At 57.7% G+C, this 12,862-nt stretch overlaps 2 protein-coding genes across 2 annotated transcripts; one reads left to right on the plus strand and one right to left on the minus strand.

Moving 5' to 3' along the window:
- Positions 1–1,975: 1,975 nt before the first annotated feature.
- Positions 1,976–10,651, plus strand: B0H64DRAFT_329848 (uncharacterized protein; the record flags this gene model as incomplete). The annotated part of the gene is made up of 4 exons (XM_062800899.1): positions 1,976–4,474; positions 4,497–4,583; positions 5,228–7,778; positions 7,824–10,651. 4 exons carry the CDS (start codon positions 1,976–1,978, stop codon positions 10,649–10,651), a joined length of 7,965 nt encoding a protein of 2,654 aa, XP_062655526.1.
- A 297-nt stretch (positions 10,652–10,948) lies between these two features.
- Positions 10,949–12,748, minus strand: B0H64DRAFT_366540 (Alpha/beta hydrolase family-domain-containing protein). The gene is made up of 4 exons (XM_062801909.1): positions 12,465–12,748; positions 12,254–12,392; positions 12,092–12,200; positions 10,949–12,037 (listed from the first exon to the last, which is right to left on the minus strand). Exons 1-4 carry the CDS (start codon positions 12,654–12,656, stop codon positions 11,209–11,211), a joined length of 1,269 nt encoding a protein of 422 aa, XP_062655527.1. The 5' UTR covers positions 12,657–12,748; the 3' UTR covers positions 10,949–11,208.
- Positions 12,749–12,862: the final 114 nt, after the last annotated feature.

A 12,862-nucleotide genomic window follows, 5' to 3' on the forward strand; every position in this document is an offset into this window, starting at 1 on the left:
GGTATTGCTCTACGACTTATGCCTCGTCGTTGAAGCGATGCTTGCTGGGTTAGCTGGGTAAGGCAAACACACTGATTATTACCTAGGTAATTGCCGCTATACACTTCCGTACTCGAGGGGAATTTGAAACTGCTCTAGACGCTGTGTTAAACTTCGGGATCGTCGCTCTGGTCCTTTGAGCAAATCGTCACTGGTTAATTAGACGCCAACCGTTGTCGTTGAAAAACGCCCATAGTTCGCTGCCACTCCACTCCCTCCCACACTCGTTTCCCCCCTCAAGACATGGATAGGGTAACCCAGCGGTCCATAATATTCCCCTGCCACAATGGTCTGATCTTGCTCGCCCAACCCTCCCCTCGGCCCAGTCTTGGAATCTTGGTTGGTATCTGAATCCACCTTGTGATGAAAGAACCAAAACAACCACGGCGCATCCCCCAGCGCCACTGCGACCCCCCCGCACTACTAGTACGACTCGCGCTTGCTCACGGGTTACATCCGACGCGCCTTGAGAGGCTTGGTTGGGGCCCGATTCAAAACCGGCATATCGCGGCATATGCGATGCGATCACAGACTACCATCCTCCAATGCTACGAGCGGCAGCCGGCCTAAAACGGACGAGTCCGCAGCGGGAGCGGGACGGAGCGTGAGCTAGTTACAAATTGTTTTGTCTTGGGCTCTGCCTGTGGGGAGCTGAGAACCTTGGAGCCGGCATGACTATTGGGCCATCTTGATGCATGAGCATCGCCAATCTTGGCCCTTTCGGGCAGCTGCATCGAGAGAACTTCCCACGTCCTTCCCCTGGTGGAAGAGACGGCAGTGGCGGCATTGTTTACAGAGAAACCCGTATGGACCTCGTCTTTACCCCCTCGTACATTAACGCCTTCGCTTGAGAATGTAAGTGGTCAAACTTCAACTTGGCTTGACTCCTGCTCCGCAACTTGGCGTAGGCTTGGGCGCCGACGTCCCGTTAAATGACGCAGGCGAACTACGAAACGAACCATAGTACCTTATGTTTTACCAAGTTTTTCCATGCACGCTTTCGCGGCTACAGCGCTTCGCGTAAAATAATCGTCTTCAATGCCCCCTCCCCCCCCCCCCCCCCCCCCCCAACCAAGTATGCGCCTAAGGGAGGAGTGGGGAATACCAAGGTAACTACCAGGTAGTGAATGCCGCGTTGGACAATTCGACCCTTCGCCCTTCGCATCGACGGGCCAGGTACTCAATCGACCCCCAGGGAGTAAGGGCATATTTATGTACCTTAGATCCGCTTGAAGGGTGCGAATCGAACGCAAACCTGGAACCGGCAAGCGACATGGGCGGCGACTGATGTGAGGAGGGCCTGCCCTTCCAGGTTTCCAACCAAATCATGTCATCGTCGGGCAGTAATTAGCATTGGTTCAAGTTGACCACATGTGTCCGGATGTCGATACGAACACACCTCACGTACGACGTAGGCTCACGGCCTTCTTGGTCAACGACGGGCGATGTAACGGGGGATGGGCAATTATGCATGTCGCATGACCTGCCAGATTCAAGTTGTTTAGGTAATTACAAGTGGGACTGGAGACTCGGACCAAGCCTGTCGGAGACGGCTTTGACGGGAAGGAACGTGTCTATGGTCGACCGTTGGACCTAGGTAGTTGTGGCAGGAGCCACCCCCACGTTGCGAATGAATCTGAATTTGATGGATTTTGGGAAATGGGCCCCGAGAATAGAACTCTGATCCTCTTTTCGTTCTCTATTGGCATCTCCTCACCAGTTCATTCGTTCGCTCGTACATACCATTCTGGGCCTGGCGTCACACCAACCTAGGTATTCGGTCTCGGTACTTATACACTACTCACATAGCGGTCGCAATCTTCTCCCCTTGCCACTGCCGCACTTCGACACACACCGGAACGTAAGGTGGTGATTCCCGTTTCTATCAAATCCCCATACCGACTGCCGCGGCCAACCCCTTGACCCATCACTCGCCATGGATGACTTTTGGGACCTTTTCGGCGTCAAAAAAGATATCATCGACGCCATCCAAGCATTTGGGCTCCACGACGGACATCTCCTACAATGGACGATACGGTATGTCGCGGGGAAGAACTACGTCGACCAGCCCGCCCGCAGGCGACTTCTGCTTGTCGCCGACCTCGTCGAAATTTGTGAAGACGCGTTGTTTACTATGACCCCAATACTGCTCAAGGATCCCAATGTCCACAGCCTTAGCGATGTTGCCGTTGCGTACTACAGCTCCGCGAAGGGGATGCGGGATGGTCATGTCATTCGCCCTCCACTTCTCTACCGAGTCCCAACCGCGGTGCTGCGGAACGTCGTCGCAAACGCCGATAACGTCATGATTGACGACCTAGCTCGAAAGACGCTCATTCGCATCATGGATCTGGCTGTCGCCGAGCAGTTTGACGCCCGTTCCGGCGCTCTGAGTCACTTCATTGCTCAGCCCGCTTGCAAGTCGGAGTTATCGCAGGTCCCGAAGAGTACCGCATTGAAAGTGCGAGAGGACCTGGAAACTCTATATCGCCTCCATCCACTGGTAGTCGATGCCGATGACATCTTACCCCTGATGGGCCTTGGCTATACGTCCGCCCACAAGATTGCCAGCCTGAATCAGTCCGATTTCATGCGGGAGGCCGAGAATCGCGGCATCATCACTGAGAGGGCCGAGAGGATCTATCTCGAAGCCGGGCGTATTGACCGACGGAACGATGCCGTTTGGGTAGACATCGTCAAGGCCCGGACCGACGTTCCTGTCCTCTCCATGTCCGGCTTGAACCACGCCACTCCCTCGGATGACGGCCAAGACACCAACCTGACCGCCTTGTTCAACGACCTGGATACTGTTGCTACTGAGAATAGCACCTCTGTTTTGGGCCCGGCGTCCTACCTGGTGGACCTTTTGCAGATGCTTGACCGTGCCAACCTGTCTATCAAGACTGTTGACCCATGGACTGTCCAGTCCGCCACAAGCGCCCGCGACGTGTTTCTTCACCGACGACCCGACATTGCCACCGCACACCTATCTAAAGTTGACACGGAAACTCCGGTAGCATATCAGGATTTGGCCATTGAGATCATGGAGCAGTATCTCAGCCGCAGCCTTGGCTTGGGGGCCGACCAAGAAGCCGACGTCTACAAAGCAGTCAGCCACTACGTGGCTCCCATGGCCACTTTCCCATACAACCATGCCATTGCCACTAGCCGTCAACTTCTCCAGGCCAGGGGGTACTCACGCTACGAGCTTTTACGGCGTTTCCAGTCTGACTGGGACTTGGTTCGCCGCGCATTTCCCGACAACCCGGCGTGGGAGACGAGCGTGGCGGCTGCCGCTGCCGAAAACGTCCACCAGCGACGGCTCACGGCTGAAATCCTCAAGCTGCAGCCTCTCGACTTCCAGGCCATCACCCAGGAAGCCTTTTACAGCCCCGCCTTCGTCCGGCTGCTTGGTATTTACGACGCAGGGGTGACTTCCAAAACCTACGAGGAAGTCGTGGGGGTGCGGCAAGGTGGGGAGTATTGGGGCTACGAGGCATACGCCTCTGAACATGGAGGAGATCCGTACGGGGGAGCCACGTGGAAGATGGTTGACTCTGCTTCCGAGATCAGTTTGCGGCTGATAAAGGACCAGCTGCTCGTCCGTTCGGGGCTATCTTCCTCGCAGCTCAACATGGTTCTGAAAACGCGGTACATTGGCAAGCGTCTGGTGGTCACGCTAGCGAAGGATGACAGGTTCAGCGATCGGCTCCAGGACATGCGTCTTCAGGAGTCACCTCTTGTTGGCGGCAAAGAGGTTGCCGGAAGGCTTTCCAAGCGCACGTGTCTTGACCTTCAGGCCTTCATCCGACTCTACCGCCGGCTGGGTTGGCCCATTCAGACGCTTGATGCAGCCATCGGTGTCCTGGCACGCCGGGCTCAAATTTATGAAGATGACGACCATTATCACCATGTTCTGGATGTCGCCTTTCTAGAACGCCTGGCCGCCGCACAGCAGCTGTCGACACGAGTGGACGTGCCCCTGGTGGAACTTTTGCCGCTATGGGGCCCCATGGACGCCCAATTCTCAACCTCGCTCTACCCCAAGCTCTTCCTGCATCCCCAGCTCGTCCAACAATACCCATTGCTAGTCCCCCTAGCCAGCGGAGAATTCCTTCCGACCGCAACCTTTGGGGAAAACATGGGCGCTATTCTTCATGCACTGCATATCACTCATGCCGACCTGTTGACGCTCATGGAAATTACCCGGCAGGACGCCAGGACTAGCTGGAACCTGGAGACTATTGCGGAACTGTACAGGCACCAGAAGATGAGCCATTTCTTGGACCTCCCGATCTCCCAATATCCCAAATGGTGGGAATATTGCCAGACCATGGCCAACCCGTTCCTTGATCCTCAAAGCACCTTGACCTCGTTGGGCGTGTGGCTGCGCCTACCCGAGGAGATCCCCTCTGTGGAAGCGGTGCTCGGCTTGGTTACCCCCCGCCGATGATGAGAATGATGACGCTCCGACTGCGAAGCACCGCGAGCGGACAGCGAAAGACCTGGCCTTCATTGCGCAAATCGTGCAAAGCGTGGCCGATGTCGAGTCGCAATACGCCCCCTTTGTGGCGGACAATATTTCGGACATCGAGGAAGACCAGCTTTTCACGAATGAGAACCTGTTAGCCATGTGCTCTCGTGTTTTGGGCCCTGTCGCCTCTAAGGCGGCGGTGGAGGTCATAGAAGGTTTGTCAATAATACCTCCCTACCCGCCATGCCTCAAACCTCAGACGCGGCTCTAACACGCTTCTTTCTTAACGCAGGCCGCATCATTTCAGACAACGGCATTCTTCGGATCTTCAGCGAGAGTTTCAAGCTGCAGGAGTCCGAAGCAACCGCCGAATTTCTCAAGCCACTGGAGTCGGACCCCCTAGACTTTCAAAAGCGGCAAGAAGAACTCAAATCCCGCCGAAAGAAGGCCATTTCCTGGATGATTCCGGAACTGAAGCGTCGGGGCATAGATACCGCAGTGCAGACAACCCTGTCCATTCGATTTCCGGATGCGAATCCCGAAATCCTCGACATTTTCCTTTCAGGAACGGCCTCCGCAGATCATAGCTACCGGGAAGTTCTGGCGCAAGTATGGCACGACGTTCGGGCAGAGTTGCCCATGGCCTCGAAAATCTTCTTCTTCCCGCCCGACACAACTGAGTACACCTTCATCAACCATGCGGGCGAAGGGAAGCTCAGTCTTGATGACCAACCTGTTGATTTCGTCGTTGCTGGCCCGGTGCTCGTCACTCAGCCACAGCCACTACGTCAGGGTCAACCATCGGTTCTGGAATTATCTGAAGGGCTTTCCCTGAAAGGCCTGACGTACTTCACAGCCCACGGCGACGCACGCTTCGATGAGACGTCAGCAATTCCAGTACCAGCAGCCAAAGTGATCTTCCAACACCTGTTCCGTTTGGAACGGGGCCTAGACATGACCAAGACCGTCAACATGGGCCCCATAGAAGTCGAGTATTACCAGAAGCTCACGGTTGACTTTTCCGCCATGAACTTCGATCAGATGACCACCCTCTTGAGCTTTTTGTGGAACCGCCAGCAGTTGGGAGTCCCCGGCGCATCCCTTGTCAGCTACTATCAGTACCTTCAGCGTGCTTCAGGCCGTGCTGCCAATCCCAGCGACACGGTAGAGGAGAAGGCGTCGTTGGTCGAGCTCGTATCTGAGACCTGCCGGGTCACAAAGCTCACGACCGAAAGCGTTTCCCTCTTTTTTGACTTGCGGTGGCCGGGCCTGTCAACCTCGGAGCGCGTAAAAGACTTGTTGGCCCGGGACCTATCACCTCTCCACCAACTGGCCGACTGCTGTGAAATGTCAACAACGCTGGGGATCCCCATTTCGACGCTCCACGAATGGGCTCAAGCTCCTCGCTTGCCCAACACGGCCGAGGACTTTGACTCAGCCAAGCAGCTGAAGGCTTCCCTCTTGTCTAACAAGGCGGAAAATGCGCTCGCCCGCGCTAGGGAATCCCTCGCTTCGACACAGCGACGGGTCCTTCAGGAAGCCCTGTTTCGGGTGCCGATTCTTCAAGCTAAGAAGATCACCACGCCTGATAGTTTGTCGGCCGAACTTCTCATCGACACGCAGATGGGACCAGGAATTCAGACATCGCGGATCGCCCAGGCCATCGACAGCGTCCAGCGTTTCGTGCAACGCTGTCTCATCGGCCTGGAGAAACGGTACGGCATCGCCACGACTGGAATCGACCAACAGCTGTGGGGTTGGATGAACAAGTATACGCTCTGGCAGGCAAACCGAAAGGTCTATCTCTACCCCGAAAACTGGGCGGACCCTTCGTTGCGTGACGACAAGACGCAGGCCTTTGAGGAGCTGGAGAACAAGATGCTGCAGGCGAGCCTCAACAAAGACGTGGTCGGCCAGCTTCTCCGGGAATACGTCTATGCCGTCCACGAGGTTGCCGACCTTGACCTCCAGGCCTATCTGTGGGAGCGGAAGCCCCCGTATTGTGGTAACTACCACTTTTTTGCTCGAACGCGCGCCGCCCCCTTCAGCTTCTACTACCGCCGGTTGGAGGCAAGGAGTGACGCACGTGGATCTACTCTGGCAAAATGGCTGCCGTGGGAGAAGATGGAGGTCGACATCCCAACCCACGCGACGGACGGGGATCATCAGCCACTTCTCAAACCCGGCAGCTATCTCATACCTGCTCTCTTCAAGAACCGCTTGTTCCTCTTCCTCCCACAAATCACGCCGCGGACGGTACCTGCTGCACCCCCAACTGGCTCCATGATGGAGCTAGCAAAAAGCAGCTCCATGCCAAAAAGCCCCCAGAAGGGCTGGGAAATCAAGATGGCCTGGGTTGAGATGCGGAACGGCAAATGGTCGCCCAAGTACGTCACGGCAACTGGAATCGACGTTATGGAACCTGAGCCTTCTCCGTCTGGCCCGCTGGTATCGGTGGAATCATTCAATTTCAGTATCGAGCCAACCACCAGCGACAAGACTCTGACCATCGTGGTCGAGAAGCTGGTACCCGACCCGGAGAGCCATCTAGATCTACCAAGACAGATCCGTTCGAGACTAGGCTGCTTTGAGATGCAAGGCATGCAGCTGCGCCTGGTGGGCACATCGCCCAGTGCAGCCGTCAGTTCAGCCATCGCTGGCAAGGTTGCCTTCTCTCGCATGTTGCGCAAGGAAAGCACCAGGGACAGCGAGGAGCTGCGGGCAAGCGTCGAGAACTACGAAGTAGGCATCGACCCGGAGGCAGGGCATCACTCGATGCTGGCAGTGCCCGATCCCCCGGACATGGCTGGCGGTGAGTACGAACTCTCATGGCTGCTGTCCTATGACCATTCACAGTTCAAGGGGGTCTCGGGTCTCGTGGTGGAACGGTCTGTGCCGGATCAAGCGGCCCAGTTCTACGTTAGCTACCCACCCATAACCAAGGACGGAGCGGTCGACACGACCCAAAAGACGGTTGACACGACGCATTCCTTCACCCAGGATACCTCGCTCGTCCTCACCGAAGAGATTGCCGACAACCAGGGCTACGAGTGCATCTTTGACGCGCTGGAGTCGCTGCCCAAGGATCAGCAAGACATGGCATTTGGGTATTATAACAACAAGTACAGCGAGCTAGCTACGCCCAGTTCGGTGTACAATTGGGAGATCGGTTTCCACGTTGTCGCCCTGCTCATGGAGAGGCTCCTAGCCACGCAACAGTTCGATCTCGCTCTCGAGGTTTCCCGCATGGTGTTCGACCCTAGGCGTGATGACGCCAACCTTGATGTGCACGCCGAGCTGGGCCTGGAAGCCGGCGCCCCGGGGCCCTTGTCTCGGCTGGACAACTGTTGGCGGTTTTTCCCTTTCAAATCTTCCGAGCTACGGCTGGCTGGCTCCGTCCGAGACATTATACAAAGTCTTGTACCTGGGAGCAAGCCGGACGACATGGTCGATTGGGAGGCCCACCCTTTCTCGCCACATCCTGTGGCGCGAAACCGGCCTGCCGTTTACATGAAGCGGTTTGTCATGAAGATTATCGAGATCTTGATCGCCAGCGGAGATCAATACTTTCGGCAGAACTCTTCTGAATCGGTCGGGTTGGCGACTCAGCGCTACGTCGAGGCTTCTGAGCTCTTTGGACCAGCTCCTGTCGAGATTGATCCGCCCACCAAGCCTGTCACCAAAAGCTACGACGACATTCGGGGCGACGTAAACAGCTTTGCTACCGCGGCGGTGGACATGGAACTTGAGTTCCCCTATTTCATCAACCCCGAACTCAGGGGTTATGGCGTTCCCGAGCCCCAGGCAGCTTCACACATGAACGGCACCATCGGCTTTGTACGGTCCACATATTTTGGTGTCCCTGCCAACCCGCAGATGCAAGCCCTGCGCGATCTCATTGACAACCGACTCTTCAACATCAGGAACGGGCTGGATATTGACGGCAATCCTCGCCGTCTCCCCTTGTTCGATCAACCCCTTGACCCTGACCAGGTTGCTTCCGGTGTGGCTTCCGGAACAAGCCCGTCGAGCCTTTCAGAGGGGCTGGACGGGGGGCCCATGCCCAACTACCGAGCCAGATACCTCCTGCAGAAGGCATTGGATTTGTGTGGAGAGTTGCGCGGTTTCGAGGATTCGTGTCTGTCGATCCGGGAGAGGCGTGACTCCGAGGCCATGGCCAACCTGCGGGCGAGGCAGGAGGTCGGGGTCTCGGCCCTCATGACTGAGATTAAACAACTCCAAATCCAGGAGGCAACGATGGCTATTGCCACGCTTCAGGAGGCCCGCGAGTCGCATGTCTCGACGCTGAAGTATTATCTCGCTCTCATGGGCGAGTCAAAAGATATCAAGATCCCGTCCGCCGTGAATAAGTGGGAAGACTTTGAGTATGGCATTGTCGAGCCCGGGAAGGGCGAGTTGCGGATGAGCCCGGAGGAAGCGCTGGAATCGAGGTCGTCTGATGCGGCAGGCTATATCGACGTAGTAGCCAGTGGAATGGAGTGTGCTGGAGGTTTGCTCAAGGCCCTCCCTGAAACCACGATCGAGACGCAACCCATGGGCGTCGGAGCGGCCACAAAGTTCGGCGCCTCTAACCTTGGAGAGGCCATGATAGCCAGTGCCGGTCTGGTTAGACTCGGGGAAAAGGCAGCGAGCGAGATAGCATCCCGAGCAGCTCGCAAAGGCCAGCTGACCCGCCAACTCCAAGAGCGCAAACTGTCGGCCAACATGGCAGCTCGCGAGATCCAGAGCGTCGACACCCAAATCGCCACCCAGAAGAAGCAGATCGAGATTGCCCAGGCAGAGCTGCGCGCACATCAACAGCAAGTGGCCGACACGGCCGAGATGGAGGAGTGGATGCGCACCAAGTACACGTCGGAAGCGCTGTACTCGTGGTTGGAGGCGCAAACACGCAAGTTGGCCTACCAGACCTACCTGTCGGCGCTCGACATGGCCAAGACAGCGGAGCGCGCCATGATGTTCGAGTACGGCCCCAAGGCCCGATCCCTGCTGTCGAATTCCTACTGGGACGGATCCCGGGACGGGATGCTGGCTGCGAGCCAGCTCACGGCAGCGCTGCACCGAATCGAGAAGTTCTACATGCAAAACAAACCACACGACTACGAGCTAACCAAGACCATCTCGCTGCGCCAAGTCTCCCCCCTCGCCCTCGTCGACCTCCGCGCCAAGGGCGTCGCCGAGTTCGAGCTCCCCGAGGTCCTCTTCGACCACGACTTCCCAGGTCACTACTGCCGGCGCATCCAATCCGTCTCGCTCACCATCCCGCGCAGCGCCGCCACCGTCGGCCCCCCCAACAGCGCCACGGCCGTGAACTGCTCCCTGCAGCTGCTCGAGCACCGCTACCGCCTCCAGGCCGGGCGGGCGACGGGCACCGAGTACTACAGGCCGGACCCCTCGGGCAACGACGCGCGCTTCCACACGGACCGCATCCCCATCTCGTCGGTCGCGCTCAGCACGTGCAAAGACGACAGCGGCACCTTCCAGCTCGACTTCGTCAACAGCGACCGCTACGTCCCCTTCGAGGGCGCCGGCGTCGTCAGCAAGTGGAAGCTGGAGCTGCCGGGCCCGTTCCGGCAGTTCGACTACGCCACCATCGGCGACGTCCTCGTCACCGTGCAGTACACCGCGCTGGAGGGCGGGGCGGCGTGGAAGAAGCTCGCGTCGGACGCGGTGCGCGAGTTTCGCAGCGTGTTGCAGGACGAGGATGGCAGTGGGGGCGCGTTCTTGATGGTCGATATCAAGGCGGATTTCCCGGACGAGTGGAAATCGTTGGAGGCGCAGCTCAGGGACACGAAGACGGGCGAGGAGAAGAAGCCGATGGCGATGGATCTGACGCGCATGCTGGACATGCTGCCGTTTTGGAGCGTCGGGCAGCATGTGACGTTTGAGAAGGTGTGGATGACGGTGCAACCGGCGAAGGGTGGGTGGGAGAAGACGGGTGTTGTGGAGGCGCTGGGGGCGGAGATGGAGGAGGATGTCGCTAAGTCAGGGGAGGGGTTCAAGGTGCTGGGGCCGGGTGATGCGAAGGATGTGAAGGATGTAAAGATCGCACCAGTGAGGCTGAAGGGAGTGATGCCGAAGGGTTGGTGGGTTGTTGTGCAGTATACGCAAGGGAAGTAGGTGTGTCGGGGTGGAAGGTTGGGACGGGGGGAGTAGAGGGGCTGGCACGGTCGCTGCGGGTGTGGTCAATGAGGACTTCCATCACAATGGCAAACGTGGCAGGTCCCATTCTTGTGTGAGCCGGACAACGAGATTCGGGGGGTGGAAGGGGGAACTTGGAAGGGGCAGAGCTACAGCCAAGAGGCTGAAAGAGAGGGAAGAGTTGGATACGGGCAATGGCTCGCATGTGAATGCGCAATTATGTAGATGAAGTGAGGGAGACTACTGCTGGCAGGTTAAAAGCGAGCCCACAATATTCGAAGCAATCCTTTTCTGAATTCTGGTTCTGTTAATTCCACATCACACAATGACAGGTTGCCATTGCCTCTGTCCAGTTTCCCTAGTCATCTGGGATCGACCCGTACTAACTGCAACTTAAATGCCCTTCAAGCGCACATCGAACACGAATGTATATCTCCAACGAACGGTCCTAGTAGTTTACCAGGCTGTGCATGACTCCATCTCCCATCTACACCCAAAAGTCACCTCCCCAAGTAGTTCATAACCCCCTGACCCTCCTAAATCTTCCCCTTAATCTCCCTCTTCCACCGCTCATCCACCATAATCACCCCCCTCCTCCCCACCACCCTCCTCCCCTCCCCCCGCACCCTCTCCTCCGCCCCCCACCTCTCCAACTCCGCCCCCAAAAACCCCCCCGCCGCCTCCGCACACTCCCCCACCCTCTCCATCGCAACCAGATGCCCACAATCCAGCACCACCTCCCTCACCCTCCCCCCCGCAACCCCACCACTGCCCCCCAACCCGCTCCCCGTCCGCTCCATCTTCGCCCTCCGCTCCTCCGGCCGCGACATCTCTGACTTCCCGCCAAAGACATACAGCACGCTCGGCCGCAGCTCGGGCAGCCGCGCGAAGGCTTGCAGGGGCTCGGGCCGGTAGAAGGCGAATTTCGGGTATTTGCCCCTGTCGTTTGCGGCGGCGGCCGCTTCGGGGCCGAGGCCGAGGCCGGAGGGGTCGAAGTCGCGGAGGTCCCGCGAGGGGTGGTAGGTGGGGCGGAGGAAGGTGAAGAGTTCTTGGTGTTTGGTTGTGGTTAGGGTTACGGGGGTGTCTCCAGGGGTGGTGGTGGTGCCACTTGAGTGGGAGGGGTATATCTCAGTGGGCAGGGCGCGCAGGCCGTGGTGGATCCAGAGGTCGAGCACGCGCGGGTCCCAGGCGCGGTAGAAGGGGGATTGGGCGAACTTGGCGGCGGCGGCGGCGCGGGAATCCCAGATGTCGCGGCGGTTGGTGGAGGCGGCGGCCGGGCCGATGCCGCTGTGCGAGGTGGTGATGACGGGGTCGAGCAGGACGAGGGAGTAGAGTAGACGCGGGTGGCAGAGGGCTAGATATGTGCTGAAGGGGGAGGGTTAGTGGGCTGGGATGGGGTTCGTGGTTGGTTTGACTTACAGCTGCGCGCCGCCCATGCTGTGGCCCATGCCGACCAGCGGCTGCGGCATCTCGTCACGCTTTTGGTTGATCAGGTTGGCGAGGTCTCTTGTGTGGTCCCACCAGCTAGCTATACGACGCTGTCAGTTTCAACTCTGCCTTGGGTGCCCTTAAGTGCCTCACGGTCGTTGCCAAGGATCTTCTCGTTCAGCACGCCCGACTGCCCCTGGTTCCACATGTCGGCGATCCAGATGGACCGGATGCGGATGCCGGTCTCTGCCGTCTTCTTCTGGAGTTCATCCCAGAGCGGCTCGTATAGTTCCTACGTTTGGATGTTAGGAACTGAAAATGGGAAATTGAGTATATAATTGAAACAACAAGTGCGATGACTGACCTTGGGAAACCCATTGGCATGGGCGGCAATGATGGTCACATCGCCGGGCTGGGGATTCGGGTTGTCGAGTGGGATATACTGCTTCACAGCGAGTCTCGGCCTGTCGGCGTCGCCATTCGCAGTTGCTGTTGCGTATTCGCGGGAGTGCGCGCAATTAATGGTGTGCTCGACCACGCGGAAGAATTGTGGCATTTTGGAGTTGGGGTGGGTGGGGTTGGTTCGCGGGGAATTGGGACGAGTGAGGAAAGAGGTGTTTTAAGATCAAACGACCGCGTAATATACGGAGAGAAATGAAGGTCAAAATAGAGTTCGGTTCGATGTGAGGTGTCTTGTCCAACGTTCTTGGCGCGTCACATCCCGCTCAACAGCCTCGGCCCGGGGTGAGTGGGACTCACTCA

Source organism: Chaetomium fimeti (assembly GCF_033439085.1).
Source record: "Chaetomium fimeti strain CBS 168.71 chromosome Unknown B0H64scaffold_8, whole genome shotgun sequence".
NCBI classification, from domain to species: Eukaryota; Fungi; Ascomycota; class Sordariomycetes; order Sordariales; family Chaetomiaceae; genus Chaetomium; species Chaetomium fimeti.

Bases quoted from the DNA above. Each gene is read 5' to 3' on its own strand.
- B0H64DRAFT_366540 (XM_062801909.1), bottom strand. From the start codon at position 12,656: ATGCCACAATTCTTCCGCGTGGTCGAGCACACCATTAATTGCGCGCAC. The intron at 12,393-12,464 runs GTCAGTCATCGC...ATCCAAACGTAG, and splicing joins ATGCCAATGGGTTTCCCAAG to GAACTATACGAGCCGCTCTG. The intron at 12,201-12,253 runs GTGAGGCACTTA...AGCGTCGTATAG, and splicing joins GAAGATCCTTGGCAACGACC to CTAGCTGGTGGGACCACACA.